Raw genomic sequence first — 25,533 nt, forward strand, 5'->3', positions numbered from 1 at the left:
AAATCCTACTAGTCAACCTGTGTGCATAAAATGACAATAGTGCAACTCCAATGATTAGCTTTTGTGCCTGTACCAAACTGGGCCATACAACAACGAATCCCTTCCATGAATTTAGCAAATAACCCTTTATAACCCTATAACAATTTAAGAGGTGTAAAGGTGTCAGTCGAACTTGGTTAATTAAAAACTCAAAGAGGACAGCAAAATACAATAGAACTTCAATTATCCGAACACATCGAAACCAAAGTGTGTTCGGAAAAGTGAACATTTAGAAAATCAATTTTGAAACCAATTAAACTAATATTAACGTTATTCGAAACTAATAACGAAAAGGAAGAAATTGAAATTCACCAATAAATGATAACCTCCTTCCCCTGCAAAACCGTGATAAGAACGGTTTTGTGACATCGTTTACCTACAGACATTTCAACTACACGTTTTTTCTAGAGTTAAGCTTTTACTCTCCCAAAATCTTTATTGAGTCCGTCAGAATCCGAGGTATTCAAGTTTACAAAGGAAAAAAAATATTTAGCCCTACTTGTGCCATTACCCCATTGAAAAAAGATAATCTGCTCTGACAATGAATTGGCCTTGAAAGACCTTTATCTTTCACTATCTTCATTTACAAAAAGTTTTAGAAAGGGTAACCACTTCCACGAAAATTCTACACCCCTTTTTCCCTATAGAATAGTGCATTGGGTCAAAATGACCCAAACCATGGTTCTAGGTATAAGTGCTTATAGCTCTGAAACACAAAATGTGAAGATAAAATTTTCGTGAATTAATATTCATATGATATCATGAAAAGTCACGAAATTTTTTTTAACATCTCTGCCTGCTTTATTTAATACTTACCTTGTTCATTTGCATTAGGATAGAGACTGCACCATGGAACTTTAGGCTTTTTCGGTAAAGACTGGAGATAGGTCCTCGCCTATAAATTTTGAGAAAACAACCATTTGAATAAAATATAAAAACAAATTTTTCAGTTTAATCATTTGATAACATTTTTCATAAAGCTGCAATGGTCATTTCATAAAGGTTCAGAATCGTACAGCCATCTATAAAAAATTTTTTATTATAATTTAAATGTTTGATATACAAGCAAGTTTGGATAATTAGAATTTTCTAAATTCCCATTGAGATTCCTGTTCAATTTAATGTTAATATTAAAAACGGTATAATTTATATATTTTTTCCTAAGGATTTGAATAATTTGAAGTTCGATGCAGATGTCATAAGATAAAATGCTTTTCCTAAAATTTCTAGCTAAATTTTAGTCATCTTTCTCTTTATTCCGTGGTTTACTGATTTTTTCCACAATGTAACATGTAACCAACATTTGGAAGAGACTGACAGAATTTTGGAATAGGACATTTTTGGGCATTTTTTCTACATTTCGATTAAAATTTAAATTTTAAAGTAAATTGAAAATTATTTTCTCTCTCTCTACCATCCGATATATCAAAGTAAATCAATGTTTTTTTGTACTGTTGCACATGAAAATGCCACATGCATTCAAAAATACATGTTTCATTTATAGAACTTAGATGTTTCAAGAGTGTAGGATTCATGGCCAGTATCCAATGTGTTTTGGCCACTACTGTGTTCTTGTTTGAACTGCTGTTTATTTATCAAAAGTCATCATGTGTGCAAAGGGACAAATTCTGGATAAGAGGAGATTGTAGACCGAAGAATGGGCTGTTTGGGTTGGATTAGTTTATATTGGATGCATTTTTTTTCTTTCTCTTGCACTCTTCGACTAGTTCTTACTACAAGATGTACGGAAGACTGGATGTTGTGAAGATATTTATTATTTGAGATGTTAATTTTTTAAGGAAGGAAAAGGGAGGGACCCGGGTTCGACTCCCGGTAGAGGCAGAGATGAGTTTTTTCCTTCCTTAAAAAATTAACATCTCAAATAATAAATATCTTCACAACATCCAGTCTTCCGTACATCTTGTATTAACAAGTGGAGAGCGACATTCATGTCATAGTTCTCACTAATTAGCGGAAGTGATATATATGCCAATTATCCACTGTTGAACCTGGGACACAGATGAAGAAAACATGTCCAAAAAATGATTTCGTGACAACAGCACCAGCTGATGTATGCAAAATGCTCAATATACTTTGTGATGCCGAGGATAAAATGCTAAAAACTCAACGCACAAGATTTCAAGATGATTCAAAGATTACTAATCTAATGGTTTAATATATACATTTTTCTGGGATACGGTAACAGTTATGTTGCATCAAACTATTATACTAATGAACCAATGGCCTACATAAAAAGAGTCATGCACTCACAAAACAGAAATTGACATACTGTAACCTCAAATCTAGAAAAAAAACAATGAAGGAATGAGTGGTGTTTTAATATAATGGACAAACTTCTCTGGAGTTATAGACACAACTGAAAATCAATAAATAGTGGTCAAAGTTATTCAACAATGCTTTGAACATGCTATCCATGCCATGCTGGATTATACAAAAAGAACAGCAAGAAATAGGCCAGCCATGCACATATTTCAATTTGGAATTTTTCAAATAGAAGTTAGGTCTTTGCTACAAATAGGAGAATTTGAATATTATACGGGATAATTACCCATGCCATTGATAATTTAACCACTTCAATCATATTCTTCCGACAGCTGCGTTCTTCTAATGTAAATCCAAAGAAATCAAGTCTCTCTTCATAGCTCAAGCCTTGTTAGCTAACAAGAGCATGCGTAGCTTTTCTCTGCACCCCTTCAACCAAGTCTATGTCCCTCTGTAGGTATGGTCTACAAAACCTTACGCCATACTCCAGTCCAGGACGCTAATTCTGCAAATGCACCGCTATTCCACGATTTCAGCCAATCGCGTCTCTTCTTGGTTTACGATAATCCCCACTACCTTAATATCGTGTTGTGCTTTCGGTCACAAGGTGGCTCCGTTATGTAATCACTGGAATGTATTCTGAAAGATTAACACTGTATGCCAAATAAAATTGTTCATTTTAATTTGCATAAAGGAAAAATTCAACTTCTGTGGTTAATGGTAGCAAGTGATGGTGAAAAAAATTTCACTAAAAGTATGTGCTTTTGGTGATAAACAGTTTTAGGACACTCCCCGTCAGCTGAATTAGTGTGGGTGATAGTGTATCGGACTGTAACCTAAAGACCAAGGTTCGCGAAAGTTATCCATAATTTTTTTTTAACTCCTCGTCAGAAAATAAATTAAACATTTAAATTCTTTTTGCTGATGCAATACATTTTACAATATATTTTGCGGACTCTTAAAATACAAGAGTACTGTAAATCAGTTAAATATTATAACAAAAGCATGCAGAAGAAATTGAGATCAATAATGTTACAAAAAAAGTAGTTTTTTCCGTATTTCACAGGCTCCGGACTAGAGGGGAGAAATTCACCCTTCATAATTGCTTCTTCTACATGCCAACAAGCCAACAAGGAAAGATGCGTGGGCCTGGCCACGGCAGAGGCTCACCCGAGCCAACCAGGAAAAATGTCGTTCAGGACCTGGCGCTTGGCCACAGAGAACAACAAAGGGCTCAAGCTCAATAGAGCTACAAAGACATCATAAGAGTTCATCGAAATAAATTGTATAATAGAAATATTTTAAAAAATCTGTATATACTTTTTTTTTTTAAATAATTTATTTTTATAATCATGTATTTTACATGCATAATAAAGCACCAGACATCGCCCAGCCCCTTCATCCAGGGCAATGGCTAAAATTGACAATGATCGATAGAGCCTGGGCGGTGCATGGTATGAAATGAAATGCTGCTTCTACATTACATGGATGCACCAAAATATGTGCATGCCCCAATTGAGAAAGTATCTAGTTGCAGTGCTAGATAGATGGCACCATCTACTGAACACAAAACATGCCAAATGCTGGGCACACACACATAAGCACACTATTAAATTTCTCCAACACAAATCTGACATAGCTCCCATATTCAAGTGTGAAAATATGTGGCATCTAAATGGTGACAGATCAGAGTGGTGGACCATCAGAGAGAGAATAAAATCATTTTAATAGGAAAACCAAAATATCTTGGGCAGAGATAGACTTGGAAGTCTGGGGAGCAGTCATTATTGCTGGGAGGGTGGGGCGGGCCAAGATGATGTCAATTCATATATACATTAGATCTGTCCATTCCAATTTTGATGCTGGGGGGCACCCTGTATCTCCGCCCATGCAAAGTATGAATAGGGCATCAGATCATGTGTCTGAGAGAGAATCAAATTTGCTTTAAATCTAATCAGAAGATATTGAAAGTGCTATGATTTTTTTAACGAAATGTAAAATCAATCAGAAGGGAATTTATAGATTGAATTATTAGTAAATATATAAATGTGTGACTCCAACTGTTAATTAAAGTGGGTCCTGCTTATAACGTTTTTAAAAAATGTCATAAAAAACATTATAAATAGGAAAACACTTTAAACGGGAAATCTTAATGAGAATTACTTATTGTTAGGACCACGAAAATAAGTTGTACTAAATGGAAAAACAATGTTCTAAATGGGGGAAACATTATAAACGGGATCAACTGTATATTTGCTTTAGATTTATTACATGTGTGGAATTCCATACGTTAAATTCTCAGTGCTAATGAATGAGCTTCTTTGCAAACTTTTCCTACTAGTAGACAATTAAAGTAAATGACCCTTTGGATAGAACATGTTTTTAGAAATGAATACGTGACTCACAAATACCTTCTTCTCCTACCCAGAACATGACCCACCGCTCAGTCTCAATGAAGAAATATAAGCAGGTGATCAAAGACCTGGGGCATGCTGGAAGAAAATTCATGGAGATACCAGTGAATTATAAGGGGGGAGGGCATGATTTTTTTCAATATAAATTTTTTTTTGAGAGGGACCCACTTTCACTCAAAAAGGACCCAGATTTTTCGAACAATAAATTAGAGTACAGCGGCACCTCTGATGACCCATATGTCAACTTTCCTAAAATAAGTTTTTCCCATTTTGAGCTTTTTTTTAATAACAGAGATGAACGCCACAAAATTCAAAAAACAAAAATATCATTTATTCATATGCTAAACTTCATTTCATTCATGTTCAATAAAATTTAATCGTACTGTAAATATTTAAAATAATTTTATTAGAATGCTTTGAAATAACCTTAAATAGTTAACAAATAGGCCACTAGATCAGTGGTCTACAAATTTACTGCAAGCAATTTCTTGAACCTCTACTAATCCTAATGATGTTCCTAATTTAAAATGCCTGTCCAAAAAATAAAAGGGTTCCAACTGACCTGAGATACAGACCAAAAACCTTTCGTAAACCATTAACCACTTTATTAAAAAGCACAAAACCTGTCCTAACCTATTTGGAAGAATTACATATGAATTTCTATTTTAGCAGCCATAAGGTGAGGAAGGTAAGGTTTTTACAACAAGTTTGCAACACAAAGAAAAGATGGCAAAGCCTTGAAAAAAAAAGGGATACTGGTTGATAAGGAATATCTAATTTGCTCTTTTCCCTACATGTAAAAAAAAAGACTTGAGTATTGGAGACCTTAGCTATACAGAATCCAAGTTTGTGTTGTCATATAGCATAGTTTCCAAAACTTTTTGTTCCGTTGCCTCCTTCTTCGAAAGTTTTTCTTACCCTTACCCCCCAATAACAAAAAATCCCATATCATACTTCTACCAGCTTTCATAGACCATTTCATTGTCCAAAAAAAAATGGCACAGCAGCACGCCAGGGCATACACAGGATCAACCTTTGGGAGAGGCACAAAAAATTTTCTTCCTGAGAAATTTGAGTTACTGTCCTTCAAAAAGCATTTAAACCTAAAGAAATAAATTAAAGGGTATTTTCTTTTGGTATTTTAATTCCTTTTCATTGAAATATCAAAATTTCTCATTTTTGGTCAGCATGGGGGTACGAGCAACCTATGGCTACCCCCCCCCCCCCCGCAGAATTTTCTTACGCAGCTGAGGTCTGGGGCCCTCACATCTCTAGTAACACAGAGTGGGAAAAAAGTCAGTAGAAAGTTAAAAATGCATAAAAACCAGAATAATAACTGAAATAAAAAATGGTTTGCAGGGTTAGCATCGCTAGGTCACAAGAATTTTTTTATAAGACAGGGGAAAAAAAACAAAAACTTAAAAACAGCTGATAGGTGGCACTGACGTACACAAGTCAAAGAAAAGATACAGAAATAATGAACAGAATGCCTCCAATGCAGTATGTGTTTCACATGACCACTACCACAGGGGATAGCGCACAACTGTAGGCGAGTCACAAATCCAGCAACGGCAGAGTACAGCAGGTCCACATACACGGTTTACATCGGTGAGCTGGTTGTGGATTAGGAGCACAAGTTTTTATAATCGTCTCATTTGAATATTTCCACCGAAGTTGATCATACCAGCACCATTTATCGGCTTTTTTTTTTTTTTTTTTTTTTTTTTCAGTCTTAAAAAAATTCCTGAACCCAAACGATGCTAACCTTGCAAATTGTTTTATTTCTCTTATTTTTGTGGTTTTTATTTTTATTTTATTTTTGCCCACCTTGTATCAACAAACTTAAATCTACCCAAAATGAATCCACCTACTTTATTCACGACTGCTGGTCCTCAAGTTCTGTTTCCGATCTTTAACTTGAACTTAATCCCCCCACTTGCTACTCACAACTTATCGCCCGCTTAGCCATGCTTTATAAGATTGCTCATGGTCATCTCAATTTTGATACGTCCGATATTCTAAGCCTATGTTTCCAATAGACTTCACCACACCAAAAAATTAAAACCTATTTTTCTCTAGACTGTTTTAAATAGTTTCTTCCCTAATACATAGTTGAATGGAACAAGCTCCCCTTCTTTATTGCTAACTCCCTCAGATTTCTCGTCAAATATCATAAAACATCTATGTGTAAATCCTTCTTGTATAGGCCTATGAAAGGCCAACAGTATTGCATAAATAAATCTTCCTGGGTTATATAGAGTGGGTTTAGACATTTGGGGAGAAACTCTAAAGTTACTGCAGGAATCAAGAATCGGGATCTCCAGAGCTTCTCTGGTCTGGTCAAATTTCTTATTACTTTGTACTAAACTTATGTCAAATAGAAATATTGAAATGATCAGTGTTATGCTCATTTAGTAATGGAATGTTCATACCTTTTCATTTATGATGCAATTCATGTCTTCTTGTGATGGTGATCCGACAATATTTAGAATATGATTCAGTTGATCAAGGTCTGAAAAAAAAGTTAGAGTACTTCAAAATTGAATAAATGTTAAACTTACCAAAAAATAAAACCAATTTTTAAAAAAATCAGTTAAAAAATGCATGCCATTTTAATTAAATAGGAAATTTGGTGAGAAAATTGTTACAAATCATGAGGTAGAAAAGAAATTTTCCATTGTTAGCAAAAGTATATAACATTTTAATTTAAAAACCTCTCTTTTCTTCCTTCCCCCCTTCTTATGCTCCCCAGCTGTTTTTATGGTGCTTTACTACCTTAAAAAATGACCCCCCCCCCCCAATTCACAAATCCTGTGCTCGCCACTGTCTCTAGATATAATACATTTTTCTTACAGCCCCGTCCTGACTAACATGTTCAAAATGTTTCACAACATTTAAATACTACAGATTTGTTGGCTTGTTGTGAAAATGCTTCAGGGATGTTACAAGCAACAAATAGTAATGTTTATCGTTTCCTGTCGAAATGGGAAACATTTGCTGTCACGAACAAGTTTCCACTAGTCTGGACATGTTTAGAAGTTCGGTTCCATCACCCGCACAGGGAATTTAGCAGGGAAAAAAACTTATCAAAAACTAAGGTATATCAAAAACTGGGTATATTTTTGAAAACCTTAACTTCAATGCATACTTTCTTAAAAACTCTTTTTGATCAAAGGATCAAAAAAACAAAATCACACATGTGAGAAGTATAAATGAATAGTGACAACATTCAGTAATTTTAAAATAAAAACATTTCAACGAATGATTCAATGAATCATTTTAACATGATTAAATAAGTTTTCTATTTTCTTGCAAATTCTCAACATTTTAAAAAGCCATAATTACTTTTTAATTAATCTTTTCAGCTATTACTGGCATTGGTGTATACAAACAGAAAACATTAAGACAGAGGCACATAAAGAAATGTAAATAATGCAAATTTAGCCCACACAAAAAATATCTATGTGGCTCCAAAGGGACATTGGTTCTTCCCGGAAGCCTACAAGGGATATGTAGGCTATATAATATCTTTTTTGCATTTACATAAATAAAAGAAAAAGGTTTTTATTATTAGTATTTTTTGTTAATTCATTGCACTCTCAAAATAATGTATCCCTCATATTCAGAACGAATAATACTCTTAAGTAAATTATGATAGAAATTATAAAGTTTCCTGAAGAAAATACCACATTGAAAATATTCCTTTAAAAAAAATTGTGCTCTATAGTACAACACTTTAAAAATAAACTATGGGAAATAGTAAAAACTTGTACGTAAGTGTACATACATGCATTTTCGGTGTGAAACATAGCAATCAGATATTTCACGTTAATTGGATTTCAAAAAAAAAAAAAAAAAAAAAAAACCTTCTGGTTTTTGAAATATTAGAAATATATACCCATAGTGCTATGAATGCTTGAAACTATATTGCTTCTTAAAATTAACTTCTGTGTATGTAGAGAACATGTATGAGAAACACTTGAGCACTGCCTATAGTCTGGATGTGTAACAATGTTAACAGAATGCTGTGGAACAATGTTTTGGAACAGTTCGGAAACAAGTTCAGGAATTTTTCAGCAGCATTATATAGTGTGGACTAGGTTTTATAGCCTAACCTTAAGTAAATTCGATTAGGCCTTTGACAATTTAATTACATATGATAAGTAAATAGCAACAGTCTTTTGCAACAACAACCAAAAAGTCAAAGCCAGTGTTACACTATTGAAGTTTGATAAAAGTTCTTTCATAAAACTTGAAAAATTCAACCAATAAGCATATTGTTATATTCGAGTGAATGTAACCAATAGGCTTATTAGTTATTTTTTTCCAAGTTTTTTAAAAGACCTTTTATCAAACTTGAAAAATAACCAATAAAGCTCATAGGTTACATTCGAGCAAATGCAACCAATAATCTTATTGGTTGAATTTTTCAAATTTTGTGAAAGAACTTTTATAGTGTAATCCCGGCCTTAGACATATTTAAAATGTATCTAAAAAAATTCATCACTCACAATGTTTCCCTGGAAAAATCGGCTTGTTGGACAGCATTTCTGCAAGTATACAACCCACAGACCAAATGTCAACTGTGCAGTTATTAAAGAATAACAATTTGGATTCTAAAGCATGGAAATGACTCATTATAATAAAATCAATATAGCCTTACATGTGATGTTTAAGCATGTGGTTTTGAGAAGTTCTCCTCTAACATATTTTCCTGCATGTCTATCTCAATATACGAAGCAATAACACTGAATATAAAATACTGATTTCTGGTAAAAAAAGAATTCAGATTTATTTTAAAAATGTATAGTCTATGTGCAAGAAAAAAGGACCGCTTTGAAAAAAGGACAATGAACACATTACAGTAGCAGCTTTCCCACACGATGTGAACCCCCCCCCCCCCCCGGTAAGTCACTTCTCTTCCTTTCTAGCTGACTCACTCGCCTCGCGCATCCCGTAAAATCATGTCATTTGAATGCAATTTTATTGATATGTACATGAGTGCCGCTCAGGGTTGGCATACAGAGAAAATAATGTAATTTCAATTTAAAATTTGAATCTGATTAGAAATACATTTGATAATGATGGACTTAGATGAAACATTGACGATAAATCTGGAGTTATTCGTGCCTTCATAAGTTTATTGTCATTGAATAGCTAATAGTTGAACTAAACATGAAACACATTTACAATATTGTTTCAATATATGCAGGGTGTCCTGTAAGTGCAGCATTTATCTCACAGCCATTATCTCATGAATCATCCATCGTAGAGGCATGATTCCACATTAAAAAACGTAACGCCTGTTGAACAGGCGTTCAAAAACTACCCTGTACCAGTTTTGAGAGTGAAAATATAGTGTGTAACAAAATAAAAACCTTACATTGTTATACCGTCCCTCTGTGCTTTAACTTCAGATTAGAAAGTGTTTAACCTGTCTCTCCTGATGCCAACAAAAAAACATGTATAGTTATTAAAATAAAAAAAATTAACTTTATACCGTCCCAGTGTGCTCAAAAACCCAATTAGAGAGTTGTTGCTCTGGCTCTCCTGATGCGAACTAAAAAATTTTCCCATTTATAAGTACAATACTTACAGATATTCGAATTTGAAAAACAGAGGAAAAAAAAATTTAGGAAAGAACAGCATTAAATGCGGGAAAACCATTTTACCTGCATTTAACACTGTTTTTTTCTCCCAACTTTCCTCCATTTTTCACTTACGTTTATTGCACTTAGAAACGTGAAAATTTTTTAGTTTGCATCAGGAGAGAGAGCAACAACTCTCTAATTGGGTTTTTCAGCACACTTGGGACGGTATAAAAAGTTAATTTTTTTTATTTTAATAACTATACAACCCCATGCAACATGAATGACATATCTGACTCATTATTTGGATATTTTTTCTAACTGGAAATATGCCTCTAGAATCATTGGTTTTCCAGTAAAATGTAATATGCCTTGTTACCTATATATGCTGTATACGTTTAACAGAAAATTACTACTTGCACAAACAATTTGAAAAATGACAAAAGAAATTGGGAAATTGAAATTAGATCATAAAATCAAGAGATAACTGGCAAAATAGAGCTATTTAAAAATTTAATGGCATTCAGAAAATAATGACAGACTCCGCCATAAAGACTAATCCAAGACATCAAGAAAATGTGAGGCATAATTTTCTTGAGAACCTTTTGTATAAAACTATACAGATTGAAAACCTAAGTCTGTTTCACCTCTAAAATAACTTAAATCTTCGACCACAGAGAAACATATTTTCAATTATAAAAAGTATTTAAATATTGTGTCCACCATAGATGTGCCATTTATTTCACTAAGGGCTATATATATATGCAGAAATATGAAATTTAATTTTTCAAACGATCCCCCTTCTCCTTTATCTGTCAATTAGAAAGTTTTTGCCCTGTTTCTTCAGAGCCCAACAAAAAAAATTCATATTTCTCAGTGCAATATTTGCAGATATATTGAAATACAAAAATCTCTGAAAATGAGGGGGGGAACTGTATAAACTAATCATGGTTCGTACTCTTCCAACGGAAAAAAATTCAAGGACTATTCAAGCACTTTTCAAGGTAAAACTTAAAAATTCAAGGACTTTTTTTACAAACATATATTTTTCACATGACAAGGCGCATATTTAATTTTGATTAAAACTTTCAGAGATTACATTTCTACCTACATTATTTCACATCATCCGTAATGAATAAAGGAGGCCACATACACACATATATCATACAAAACATATGACACATTGAATAACACAGTTCGTGCCTGTCAATTTTCTCATTGAAACGTAGTTTAGTCTCTAAATATTGCAATTAATTTTCTTTTAAAGACTAAAAAAAGAACTCTTCTAAAGATAGAAAAAGATTAAATTATTCTATTAATTCTGAATCCATTATTTATTTATTTCATTAATGCTGAAAAAATTTCTTTCGTTAATGCTGGAATAATTTTTCATTAATTCTGGAATTATTTCTTTAATTACTTTTGGAATAATTGCTTTCATCAATTCTGGATTTGTTTCTTTCGCTAATGCTGAAATTCTTTCTTTCGCTAATGCTGAAATTCTTTCTTTCATTAATGCTGAATTATTTTATTGATTCTAAAATTATTTCATTAATTCTGGAATTATTGCTTTATTAATTTTGGAATTCTCTTTCATCAATGCTGAAATTGTCTTTCATTAATTCTGGAATTCTCTCTCATTAATTTTGGAATTATCTTTCATTAATTTTGGAATCATATCGATACTGAAATTATTTCTTTCATTTATTGTTTTAAACTCCTTTAAACAACTATGGATGCCATTAGAAAATAACGGAAATGCGTCGACATTCAACACGTCACATGATGTTCCAAGGAATGATGTAGACCACTGACATCATACAAGTACCAGAACTAGAGGGGGGGGGGAACTGCCCTGGGTGGAAATTTTTAGGTGAACACTTATAAAATTATCAAATTCTGAATTGGTGGGGGCGGCAAGACAATACAAAAATCCTAGTTATGGCCCTGCGTCATACTCCCTCCAGTAATATAAGCTCAATGGATTTCAGCGCCGATTTACCCATTGAAGCACAGCTTGCATTTGGCGGCATTTTTGTCTGGCACACTCAGCAACCAATCTTGATAGAAGGGATTTTTCAGCCACACAAGTAATTAAAAGTACACACACTTGCTACTCATTTCTTGTTTTCTTTCTTTAAAGAACCTTGTACAAGCACTTCACATCACTCCTAAATAAATATTTTGTTGACAGCATGGGAGATACGGGGGGGGGGGGGGAAGGCAGCGTGAAAGGTGAAGTTGACTGATCTAATGTATATATGCATACATGAATTGACATCATCGTGCCCAATATGTGTGAAAATTTTGGAAATTATTATCAAAAGACAATTGGTGAAGTAGATAGACGAAAATAATGTATTGTCGGATAATCAGCATGGGCTCAGGAAGGAGAAGTCATGTGTAACTAACCTCCTTTGCTTCTATGATCACATGATTAAGGCTTCTGATTCCCAAAAGACATTTGATTGGGTTCAACATGGTAGCTCTTGAAGCATTTACATGAGATTGGGATTGGCGGCAACTTGCTGAATTGGACATGATTAAGAGATAGGTCAAAACAGGTTATGGTGAATGGAGAATTCTCTGATTGGACAGGTGTCACAAGTAGAGTTCCTCAAGGAAGTGTCCTTGGCCTCATACTTTTTATCAATAAACAGGGTATCAATGGTATTGTTAGCGAATTCACAGATATGAAGCTAATGGGGGGGGGGGGGTAGTTGGTGAGTATAATGGTGTCACTATCTCGAATGCAACTAGGGTTCAGATTTGGGAATACTCATTGTTCAGCGGTGATAAAAAAACAAATATAATGCTTGGTTTCATTTTTAGAAAGGTCTCTTCGCATTCTCCTGAAGACATTCTTCCGCTTTTTCGAGGCTTAGTTTGTCTAGAGTATGCTGTAAGGTTTTGGAGACCATACCTACGGAGGGACAGACTTGGTTGAAGGGATGCAGAGAAGAGCTACACGTTTCCTTGTCAGCACACTTGACTTATGAAGAGAGACTTCAATTTTTGAAAATGTTTACATTGAAAGAATGCAGGTGTCAGGAATGTGATTGAAGTGTTCAAAATTTTCAATGGGGTGGATAGGATGGACCATGAATTATTAATATGCTGTGAATCAACTGCTTTTACAAGGGAACACCAGTATCCATTAGTAAGGAGCAATTCTAGGTTGTGGTGTTGCAGGGAATTTTTCTCTAATAGGGTAGTTAAGAAATGGATTAGCTTACTCTGGGGGTAGTTAATTCTAACACAATTTCATTTTTTTAAAATTTTAATTTATCAAAGAAATGTACAAGCATACACAAATAGAGACAACTTGACACGTTTAAAAAGCAATATGATAAACATGTTGGGGCCAATCACTTGTGTTGCAAAATCATACAAAAATGCTCTACTGGAGCAGGATGGTGCAAGAAGTTCCCTGCGACCTAATTGGGCAGTGTTTCTATCCATGCCTGAGTGGCACAGTGGTAAGATGCTCGTCTTCCACTATAAAGGTTGCCGTCGAGGTCCATGGGTTTGAATCCAGCCAAAAGAGCATCACAAAAAGTTCTTTACCTATCAAGCCTGAGGCGCCATCATTTCCCAAGCAAAAATGGTCATATAGCGATAGATGACTGGAGTTGGTGTGCGATGAAATAGTAGTGTTTCTATTCCTGTACAAAAGACACTCCTCCTAGCATAACTAATTAATTTTTCACTATAAAATTCAACCCTTTATATCCTGGCAGTACTTTAAAGTACCAGATTAGATAATTTGTTTTAAACTGTTTCAAAAACATTGTTTTTTTTTTTTGTCTTTAATTGGAACTAAAAAAAATGACCTATCAAATAATTTACATAACTATTTATTATCATTACATTTATACTTTTATTTCAATATCAGGTTCTTCTTATCCTACTTTTCACAATGCTTTATATATATAAATCTCATTTCCTAAAATAACCTCATTTTCAAAAAGGTCTCTTCGCTTTCTCCTAAAGTCATTCTTCCGCTTTTTCGAGGCCTAGTTCATCCTGGACTGGAGTATGCTGTAAGGTTTTGGAGACCATACCTACAGAGGGACATAGACTTGGTTGAAGGGGTGCAGAGAAGAGCTACGCGTGGCCTTATTGGCACACAGGGCTTGAGTTATGAAGAGAGACTTCATTTTTTGAATATGTTTACATTGGATGAATGCAGGTGTCGAGGAGATATGATCGAAGTGTTTAAAATTTTCAATGGGATGGACCATGAACTTTTAGTACACCGCCAATCGACTGCTTTTACAAGGGGACACCAGTATCGATTGGTGAGGGACAATACAATGCAAGGTTATGGTGTCGCAGGGAATTTTTCTCTAATAGGGTTGTTAATAAATGGAATAGCTTACCCCCGGATGTATTAAATTGTAACACAATTGACACGTTTAAAAAGAAATACGATAAACATGTTGGGGTAAATTGAGAAGCCATCCATACTTAGAATAAGACAACCATAAGCATTCTTATGGGCATTGTATAATATTTTATCATGTGTATATATTGTTTATAATTTTTGTGATTGTTTTTAATTGGGTTGCTGTATTTTCGAAATATATGACATCCATATTTGTTATGGGCATCTTTTTCTCAGCCACCTCATTGAGAATTCTGCCATTTTTGTGGCGTTGTATTTGTATATTTGTAATATAATTGACACGTTTAAAAAGAAATACGATAAACATGTGGGGGTAAATCGAGAAGCTATCCATACTTATTATAAGAAAACCATAAGTATTCTTTATGGGCATTGTATAGTATTTTATCATGTATATATATTGATTATAATTTTTGTTAATTGCATTTTTAATTGAGTTGCTATATTTTTTTTGGAAGTATATGACATCCATATTTTTATGGGCATCTTTTTCTCAGCCACCTCGTTGGCATTTTGCACGTTGTGGTGTTGTATTTGTATATAAAGGGTTAAAATAACTTCACTGCTGACTATATTTCCCTTATCTGCAAATAGAAAAAGTGTCAAGATTTTTGTAGTATTTTTCATTGATATTTATTTTGTGAGGGTTCATATTTCACCTCATTTGTTAAGAACGAGCCTTGTATCACAATGAGATGAAGACAAATAAGCAAAAAATATCAAAATTATTGTCAAATATTCAAAACAACCATGAAAAGGATACTTGATTTTGTATATCCTTTGCTATTCAACATGATTTCTGGAGCTCTGTACCATCTTGTGGCAACATATTCTGTAAGAAGGCCGGTATGGTCATGGTCCGGATCAGCAACACGTGCCAAACCAAAATCACAGATCTGAAATGAATTGTAACTGCAATGATCAATATACGAATAGAACTATTCATTCTAATAAGGGGAAAAAATGAATTCTATCAACAGACATCATAAGAAAAACTGACACCATATTTCAGGCTGTCATTGGTTCATTGTATCCCTGTTGCTTCATTCAGCCTTCAGCGTCGAACTTTAGCGGTTGTTTACTTATGGCTGGAATTACACTATAAAAATTTAATAAATGATGTCACAAAACTTTTATTGTGTAATCCTAGCCTTTGAGAATGACATTCATTGGGTAGCCGAATATGTCATAGGCCGAGATTACACTATAAAAGTTTTAGAAAATTTCTTTTGTAAAGCTTTTAAAACAACCAATAAGCCTATTTAATTATATGTAACCTCATTTCAGTTACATTTGTTCAAACATATCCAATACGCTTACTGTTTGCATTTTTTAAATTTTATAAAAGAACTTTCTAAAACTTCTATAGTGTAATACCGGCCATCACATAGACGTTCACCTTTGTCCAAGCAGGCCTGCTTGGGTGTTTATGAAAATTTAATTTTCTTTATATTATAACTTATTTCAAGTTATTGCAAACTCATTGCTGATTTGAACGCGAGAAGCTCTTATGCTATGTTACTCATGGTGAACTTGTCTTCTACTTCATCTTGATCGTCTTCATCTGGTACCACTTCAGTTTCAGGAGCAGTCAACCTGCATTAATTGCTCCTCGGTCAATACCTCTGAATTGCTATTAATTAGCTGTTTGACTTCTATATCCATATCATTGAACCATTCTCCACCCACGTGTTTCGCTAACGTGACAATGTCTTTTATAGTCTTTTCAGTTGGCTCTATAGAAATGATTGTGTCCTTTAGTGCACATTGTGTGGCCAAAGTTTAATCTAACCAGAGGTGACTATTTCTCTCTTGGAAGCTGCCACTGCTCTAGTGATGACAGTAATGTCATTAGCGAGCCATCTTAACCACGCACAACTCAAATTTTGTAAACAAAGCACATGAATGACAATTTCTGAGTGTTGCAAAAAAAAAAAAATTTTCAATAAAGGAAAAAAATCCGCAAATACAGGGAGCTGACTATTCATTTTTATACAAAGAATTTCAGATGAATAAAAATGCATAATTATTGGCAGAAAAAAAAACAGAATGTATAGGTCTCGTATTTGGAATTGCTCCATTGCATAAACATGTTCAGCGAATGTTTTGCCTGCTTCACTAAAAAAGGGTGTGATGCGGTCGCGCAGGGACAATTCGCGAAGTCCTCACTCCACTTTCCTTATAGCTCAGTGATCATTTATGGTGACAATTGTTGATTTTCCCATATTTTTATTGAAAAAATACGGTCAGCCCACATAATATACAACTGACATTCATTAATTCAATAATTTAAAATATTTTGAAGAAATATCTGAAGCGCAGTGTTTTGCTGCCAGATTTAGGCAACATCTTTTTAAGCATAGAAATACCTCAGGTATGCGTGACTATGTCCTGTTTTGACCATTGTCACATAATTATTGTACCATTGTTGCTCTACACATTTTTGCCCCAGTGGAATATGGTTTAGGGGGGATTAAAAAATTCAAAGGAAGAAATTCACACAAAATTTTTTTCAAGCACTTATAAGCACTTGAAAATCATTTTTTTCAAGGACTACGAACACTGGGTATATATCATGGAAATCAGATAAAAATATTGCTGTAAAATGCTGATTTTGAGAGGATTTTTTTTTTTTACAGTTCTTATTCACAGAGCTTAAGTGCATTTTTTCAAGTGGATGCCACAAATATTACTTATTTGCAAGACATCGTTTTTCTAATTTTTCAAAAAAATTATTCACTCTTTTTGACAATTTTTTTTCTCCACTCATGTATGTGATGTTAAATCAATGGGAAGAGCTAAGGCATGGCCAAAACTAGAAAGGGTGACAACTGCCATTTTAAAATTATCAAATTTTAAATTGGTGAGAGCAGCAAAATCACGTTTGCCCAGGGCAACAGAAATCCTTGTTATGGCCCTGGCTACAGTGACTAAATCTACCGGAACAAAATAATTAGCAATGCTTTTTTACAGTGGGAATATACCGGAAATAAAAAAAAATAAAATTGATAGATTTATTGTTCAACCAGTACGATTGAATTTGAAAAATATTAATGTACCTATTTTTTCAACTCTGCAGCACGATTATACAAATGTAATGTATTGCACTTACTGATTCTGCCAAAGCAAAAGTTGTATTGTTTTTTAGATTATTTCAGGCTATATATGATCATTCTATTATGGTTCATTAATTTTTCTTTTACTTAGTTTGAGGGTTCAAAAACTTATTTTGTGTCAATGTTTTGAGTAGTCATTAAAAACTTCTATCTGGATAGAAAAAATTTTGTATTTACTACTTCATGGTTTAGGACTATTCATTGCACAGTAACTAACATTGATCATTCAAAATTATAGTACACATTTTATGTACAGGTGAAACAACAGTTTGCATGACAAAGCAGTTGGATACATAGACCTACTCTAGATTTTGTGACTGATGCTAAGCATAGCATTCAATTGCCTTCTGTGTTATTAGGACATGCAGAGGCATAAACAATGTTTACAAAGCTCTACAAAAGCGCCAGAAATGAAAATATTTCATTTGTCAAAAACGATCTTGCTGGCATTGAACAGTAAAATATAAACAAATCCCTTTAAAAAAGGATGGACAGTGCAGTAAAACCACCCAGTTCACCTTGGCTTATTTACATTGGACCTTGTAATTTACAAATTTTGCACTGTGCTTTTAGAAGTTATCTCGAAGAAACACCATTCTCAAAAAAACGTCTTCATAATTGCTGCATATTGAGAAGAGTTGACAGACTGGACTTTGGAAGAATCTTCCAAAAAAAAAACATGTAATATATAGGTATATTGTGAGGAGAGAGAAAAGAATTATCTGTGGTTGTTAGTACACAGTTTTGGCAATAACCAAAATAATATTTTGGCTGCCTAAAATAATTTTTGTTATCAGGTCATTTCTGTCATTTTGTTTTGGCTCAAATCAATGTTACAGGATTTTTTTTTAAATAAGAAATAAATTTGAATTTCTTTTGCTAAGGCTGTAGCAGTTGGCAACTCTGTCCCCCCCCCCCCCCCAACCTTATATGCCCAGCTTTAAGTTTTCTCTGGCTTCATTTTACTTTTGGTCACTTGTTTAGGTTAGCAGCTCTGCAGTAGCATTAAGCAATCCACTTAATGATTTGTATTGATCTTACTGAACTTTGTCTATGCCCTGAAAATGCATACACATTGCAAATATCAATTAAACAATCATAACCAGGCAGTCTGCTCAGCAAAATGGCTCTGAGAAAAAAACACACTGCTGAAGTTATTTTATTTTCACAAACTGTACTAATGCCACCTGAGATACACGGTCAATGGTCATTATAATGAACATTCTATCATATATCCAGTACAATAAGTCCCAAATATTTCCCTACCACATTCCTATGTTATTTTTCCATCTAATATAACCACCCTGCAGAGACTATTTTCAATCCAATAAAACATCTAAACTCAGATCTGACCCGCTCCTATGGGGATACAAAAAAATCTGTCCATAAGTGTTGAAGTTCACCTTCGATACTAGAGAATTTGGTATAATCTGCGTGAAATGGTGAAACACACAATGATTTCTGACAAATTCCAGTTAGAGCTGAAGAACCGATTTGATTTGCTGTATAACACCACTGAGGATGAACAAAATGTCACCACGATGAATAAAACTTTAACCACTACCCTAAAAGAAGTAGCAAAAGAAGTCGCTGGAGAAAAAGAAATCAAACCGGTGAAGTAAATAACAGAAGAAACAAAGAAACTTATGAAAGACTGGAGAGAATTTCAGATTAAGAAGAATGACCCTAAATCAAAAGTGGAATATACAGAACTTTGCAAGACAGTACGAAAACGGATTACAGAAGATGTCAGGAAGTTTAATTGCGATATTGTAAAGAAAGCATTGAAGATAATAAGAGCTTAAAATCAGAGAAACGAAAATTGTGTGTTGGGAGAAAGGAAATTTTACACTAAAAAGAAAAGATGGAACCATCACAAAAGATGGAAATGAAATCATTAGTATTGTTGAGAAATTTTATAATAATCTATACAAACATGAAAAACGGGATCGGAGGAAAGGGAGCAGAAAGAAAAGAAAATGAAGCCGAATTTGTACAAGTAGCACCTGTGCTGAAAGAGGAAGTCTACAAGGCTATAAGATGTATGAAAAAAGGCAAACATCCAGGTGAAGATGGGATTTCAATAGACATTATTAAAGAATCAGGAGAAGAATTTGCCAGTATGCTAGCTGCCTTGTTCACAAATTGTCTCACAAAATCGGATGTGCCTGAAGATTGGAATAACGCAATGATGGTTCTTTACAAAAAGGGTGAAAAAGAGGATATAAAGAACTATCGACCAATCAGTCTCCTATCAGTAATTTATAAAATCTTCACCAAAGTGCTGACATATAGGATTGAATCCAAATTGTACGAAGCTCAACCAAAAGAACAGGCAGGATTTCAAAGTGGATTCAGTACAATGGATCACATCCAAACAATCAGGGAACTTATAGAGAGACACAAGGAATATGAATTACCATTGTGTATGGCTTTCATTGATTTTGAGAAAGCGTTTGACTCTGTCTTCACATCTGCTGTTGTTGAAGCTCTAGATGTAATTGGGGTAGAGAAGACTTACATCACAATATCATCAAGAAAATATATGACAAAGTAACTACAACGATTCGTTGGGATAAAGGAAAAGCAAAGATTAAACTTGGAAGAGGAGTCAGACAGGGTGATACTATCTCAATAAAACTCTTTACCGCTGTTTTAGAAGAAGTATTCAGAAAACTGGATTGGGATAAAAAAGGAATCAAAATAAATAGAGAATTGCTAAACCATTTGCGTTTTGCAGACGACATTGTTGTTATCAGCAGTAATCCAGACGAACGGTGAAGGCAAGTATTCAGGTGGGTTTGAAAATTAATCTGCAAAAGACTTAAGTTATGTTAAACCCTTTTGCGTTGAAGAGAATTATCTTGCTCAACACAGAAGTAGAAAGCTATGTGTACCTGGGCCAAGAAATTACTATGGAAAACGGAATCATTAATGAAATAAACAGAAGGATCAGGATTGGATGGAGCACTTTTAGCAAAAACTGTAATTCTGAAGAGCCACGTGCCATTATGCCTGAAAAGAAAAGGGTTTAACCAGTGTGTGACTGGTTAAACCAACACTGACTTATGCAACTGAAACATGGACACACGAGCAAGACGATACAAAGGCTACAGGCAGCACAACGGAGCATGGAAAGATTTATGCTAAGCATCACAAGGAGAGACAGAAAACGAATCACTTGGATAAGGAACCACACATACGCATATCATGGAAAGAATTAAACGTTTGAAATGGAAATGGGCTGGACATAGTGCAAGACAGGACAACAGATGGACCACAAGTATTCTAGAGTGGTACCCCCGTGGTGTTAAACGTCCAAGAAGGCGTCCCCACGCAAAATAGATTCACGAGATCAGGAAAGTGACAGGAGTCAACTAAATGGCTAAAGCATCAGACAGAGCAGAATGGAAAAATTTAAAGGAGACCTTCACCCAGCAGTGGATTGAAAATGGTTGTTGATGATGACCTGTGTGTGTGTGTGTGTGTGGTCAGGAAAGTGACAGGAGTCAACTAAATGGCTAAAGCATCAGACAGAGCAGAATGGAAAAATTTAGAGGAGACCTTCATCCATCCAGCAGTGAATTGAAAATGGTTGTTGATGATGACCTGTGTGTGTGTGTGACTGTTGCATAAATGACCCCTCTATTTCTCAAAATTCTGGTTTCTCAGAATCCAGATTGAAGAGAACGGTTCCAACCATGAAATAAGGACATATCATCCAATAGGCATTCATAAGAATCAGATTTCTTAGATAAAGGAAAGAATGTACAGGCTGTCCCAAATTGTTTGCACAGCAGATATCTCTAACTGTTGACTTTTGAAACATACTTTCAATCACAAAAAGTTTCCAAATGATGTACAATTACTTAAAACATCAAAAACTCATTTGAAGGGTCGTAATACATAAAAAAAAATGAAAAAATTAACTTTACATACTGTCCCAGTGTGCCCAAAAACCCAATTAGAATGTTGTTGCCATCTCTCCTAATGCCAACAAAAATATTCCACGTTTCTAAGTGCAATATTCACAAGATATTTGAATTTGGAAAACAAAGGAAAGCTCTAAATGTGGAAAAACCGTTTTATCTGTATATTTAATGCTGTTTTTTCCCAACTTTCCTCCATTTTTTGAGAATTTGAATATCTCAGTGAATATTTCACTTGTAAACATGGATTTTTTTTAATTGGGATCAATAGAGACAGGGCAACAACTGTCTAATTGGGTTTTTGGCACACGGGGACGGTATAAAAAGTTCTTTTCTATTTTGGGTATAGGACCCCTTAAATATGTTCCGAGGCCTTAAAATACTGCATGTCATTTGAAAACTTTTATAATTAAAAGTATGTTTGTGAAGTCAACAACTGCAGAGATATCTCCTATGCAAACAATTTGGGAGAGCCTGTACAGACAAGCAGACTTGTTTTCAAATTGAAAGTTTGCTTGTCTGTACAGGCAGTATATTATTCATTTTGTTATATTTTTACATTTTAACAGAATGAATGTTTTAAGCTGTGCCAATAATAAAATGGAATATTCTTAACAAGCTAATTTAATCCCAAACATTTGATATAATGACCTTCAACATAACTTCTGTTTTCAGTGGAACAATGAAGGTCATTATAAAGAGCACTGGCGGTATTTTCATTGGTTTCATTTAACAGAGGACATACTGTACTTGAATAACCTAGCCAGCTGATCATATGCAGTCATCTATGATCAAAAGCTTTCCATACTTGAGGGGATACAGCAATTAAGTGATTGCCTTCTAAAACCTTTGTTTTTAGGTTTCCCAATTTTGAGGTGAAAATGTGAACTGGTTTTCTTGTTAAAAGTATTGCAGCAGCAACCAATAGACCTACACATCATCACATCCCATTCGCTCACAGTATATAAAAAATAAACAACATGAACTGCACACACGTCTCTGGACATGCACTGCTAAGCTTAATATTCTGATATAATTCAAATGATAGAAAATTGTCTTGCGTCCAAGAGGAAAGAAATCTAGCTGGTTGAGACTGTTTACACAGTAGTAGAAAAAATGAGTGGACTAATTATTTTTTTTTTCCAGTAGTTTATTTTTAGAAACAAAAGTTTTATGGCATCAGTTCATATTAAAATATAATATATAAAAATACTCACTTTCAAATCACAAGTTGTGTTCAATAATAGATTACTAGGCTTCAAATCTCTATGCAAGACATTGGCTGAATGGATATATTTCAATCCTCTGAGGATCTGGTACAGGAAATAACAGATATGGTCATTACCCAATTTTTGTGTCTTCAAAAGTTTGTACAAGTCTGTTTCCATCAGACACTGTACAATATAACTGAAGTAGCGTTAAGGAAATGATGAATATTTCAAAAAGAGATTACTGGTCAGATACTCAAGTGCAGTCCTCAAAGTAGAGTGTTTTGTTTTGTTCTGCAACAAGCCTCTAGCTGACTAAAAATTTTCTGCAGTAAAATTTCTCATAAAAAAAGATTTTTGAAATGAATTTTATCTGTTGCAATTTGCATATAAAGATTTAAATCTACAATAACATCGCAAATTCTGACATAGGCATTGTGATGTATGCCAACAATAAAGGAACATATAAAAGAAAGCTCTGAAAAAAGTGATTTGCATTCCAACCTCTGTTCATTCCCAAGTAGCATACCTCTGGTTGCCACTTATCTAGCAACATTTCTTAATCCTTGTTATCAAGTTTTATACATCATGTACAGTATTAATAAATTTAAGTAATGATTCTCAATTCAAAATTGTGGCGCACTAAACCATCTATTAAATTATTATGAGTTACAGAAATGTAAGTCAGCAAAAAGCTGCCTCCCAATTAGAGATATCTCAGGCAGTGCTGTTTAATCTGTTGAAACAAAGACAATTTCAGAGATTGTTTTTCACCCAAACTTGCAAAAGAAGCAGAAAATTGATGGAAAGCCAGAGGTTACAGAGACTGAGATTGCTCTTTAAGATCAGTTTAGAAAAACAAGAGAACACAAGTTTTCAGTCTTACATGCAATTTTGTTTCAAAAAGTGCATAACTTTGCTAATCTGCTTGGAGACCGCAGGTTTACACAATGAATAGTTGGCTAACTTGATGGAACTAAACAATATAATTTACAGAAAACTAAGCATAAACTTTGCAAATTTATAGTACTTTAATTCACTGGTTATTCTGCCCCTTAATAAAATTAAAATCATCAGGATAAAAGTGATTTTAATGACAGGAGCAATATAAAATCTCAATTCTGATAAATAACAATATGGTAACAAAAACTTGTAATTTAATTATACAGTAGGACTCAGATCACCCGAGCCTCCATTGACCAAATTTAGAGTTATCTGAGGTACTTTTCATAAATTTAATAAATTAGAGGCAATAAAATGCCTTGCAACATGAAAAACTAGTTCACAGAATGCTCAAACATGTAATGAGAGCTCTACGGGTTGTAGAGTTTTGGAGGCTGGACCCAGTTTGCCAACCCTGACGATGACGCTGCTCTTCTTTATAGGCTTCTTACACAATGATGCTCCCTGAAGCATTTAAGATTGCTTAATGACAATAGCAGGGGTGGGAAGGGATGAAGTCTATTTTGGAGTAGCAGGATATAGAATTTAGAGAGGTTTTTAGAGCAAAAATATGTAAGTTTTAGGCAGGAATAGGAGCAAAAAAATTAATGCTGGAAAAAAAATCAATAAATTAAAGCAAGAATGTTTAGGATTGATAACAAAAATTTTAAAAAACAAAAACTCATGGGGCTCCTCATAGTGTGGCGCTCAGAGCAGAGCACGGTCCTAGAGCCACCCCATTGACGAGTATGGTTTGAAACCATAGATATTTTTGTAAAATGGGCAAAAAATTTCAGAAGAACTGATCATTTTTGCCCATATAATTTTCAGGAGAACTGAATTTCGTTTGGCAATTTATCACTCATCATTTGGCAACATTGGTGATTTAACACTCATTATTTGGCTACGGTGGCAAATTAGCATTCGTAATTTGGGGGACTAGCTCTTTTACTCACAGAATGAAATATTACGTTGAGATTTGATGCAATAACGATCGAATATAGTTATTTCTGCTGCTTGAGGTAGCGACTTGTTTTCACGATGAAAAGTCCAATGAAGAGCCAGTAATTTAAATAAGGGCTGTAATTATCCCAATCAAATTTTCGGGAATGAAATAAAGAGTGAGAACTTGTCCAAAAAATCTGAAAATAGATTCGGAAAAAAATCTGTGACCCTCTAATTTCGTGACTTCTTTTTACATCTGGCAACTCTTTCAGGGCAAGACAGAATGGATTTCTCAAAGAAGCCTGTTTTGAGGTAAAGTTGCACAGGATAAATAAAAATTAAATATTTTGGATTGAAAAAAAATATCCTTGCAGTACCCACAGAAAATGAAAAACACATGGTTAACCTGCAAGTTTTTCTTCTAATACAGTACTGTACTTTACGGTAGTCAAACTACTTTCCAAGGAGATGAGATAGAAAGACAATGGAAGATTGTGGCAAGGGAGAAAGTCACGCTGAAGCATGGAGAAATAAAACAGGATCCTCTTGGAAAAAATTGAGACACGCAGAAATATAATTCTTCAAAGTTTTTTTGTTTTTTTTTTCAAAATTCCACTAATTGGATGTGCTGAGCACATCATTGGCAATACGTAATACATAC

The 25,533-nt window shown here is 34.2% G+C and overlaps 1 protein-coding gene across 1 annotated transcript in view; it reads right to left on the reverse strand.

Moving 5' to 3' along the window:
- rl (Mitogen-activated protein kinase rl) overlaps positions 1-25,533 on the reverse strand; it is a 61,303-nt gene that overhangs the window by 19,439 nt on the left and 16,331 nt on the right. The window contains exons 4-8 of the mRNA XM_089246602.1: positions 22,995-23,184; positions 15,496-15,628; positions 9,248-9,319; positions 7,169-7,248; positions 856-934 (exon numbers count right to left, since the gene is read on the reverse strand). Of these exons, the coding sequence (XP_089102728.1) occupies positions 856-934; positions 7,169-7,248; positions 9,248-9,319; positions 15,496-15,628; positions 22,995-23,184 (554 nt within the window). The remainder of the gene's footprint in view (positions 1-855; positions 935-7,168; positions 7,249-9,247; positions 9,320-15,495; positions 15,629-22,994; positions 23,185-25,533) is intronic.

The sequence above is a fragment of the Pholcus phalangioides genome, unplaced genomic scaffold (assembly GCF_987345545.1).
Source record: "Pholcus phalangioides strain wild (caught in Gottingen) unplaced genomic scaffold, Ppha-v1.0 ptg000017l_1, whole genome shotgun sequence".
NCBI classification, from domain to species: Eukaryota; Metazoa; Arthropoda; class Arachnida; order Araneae; family Pholcidae; genus Pholcus; species Pholcus phalangioides.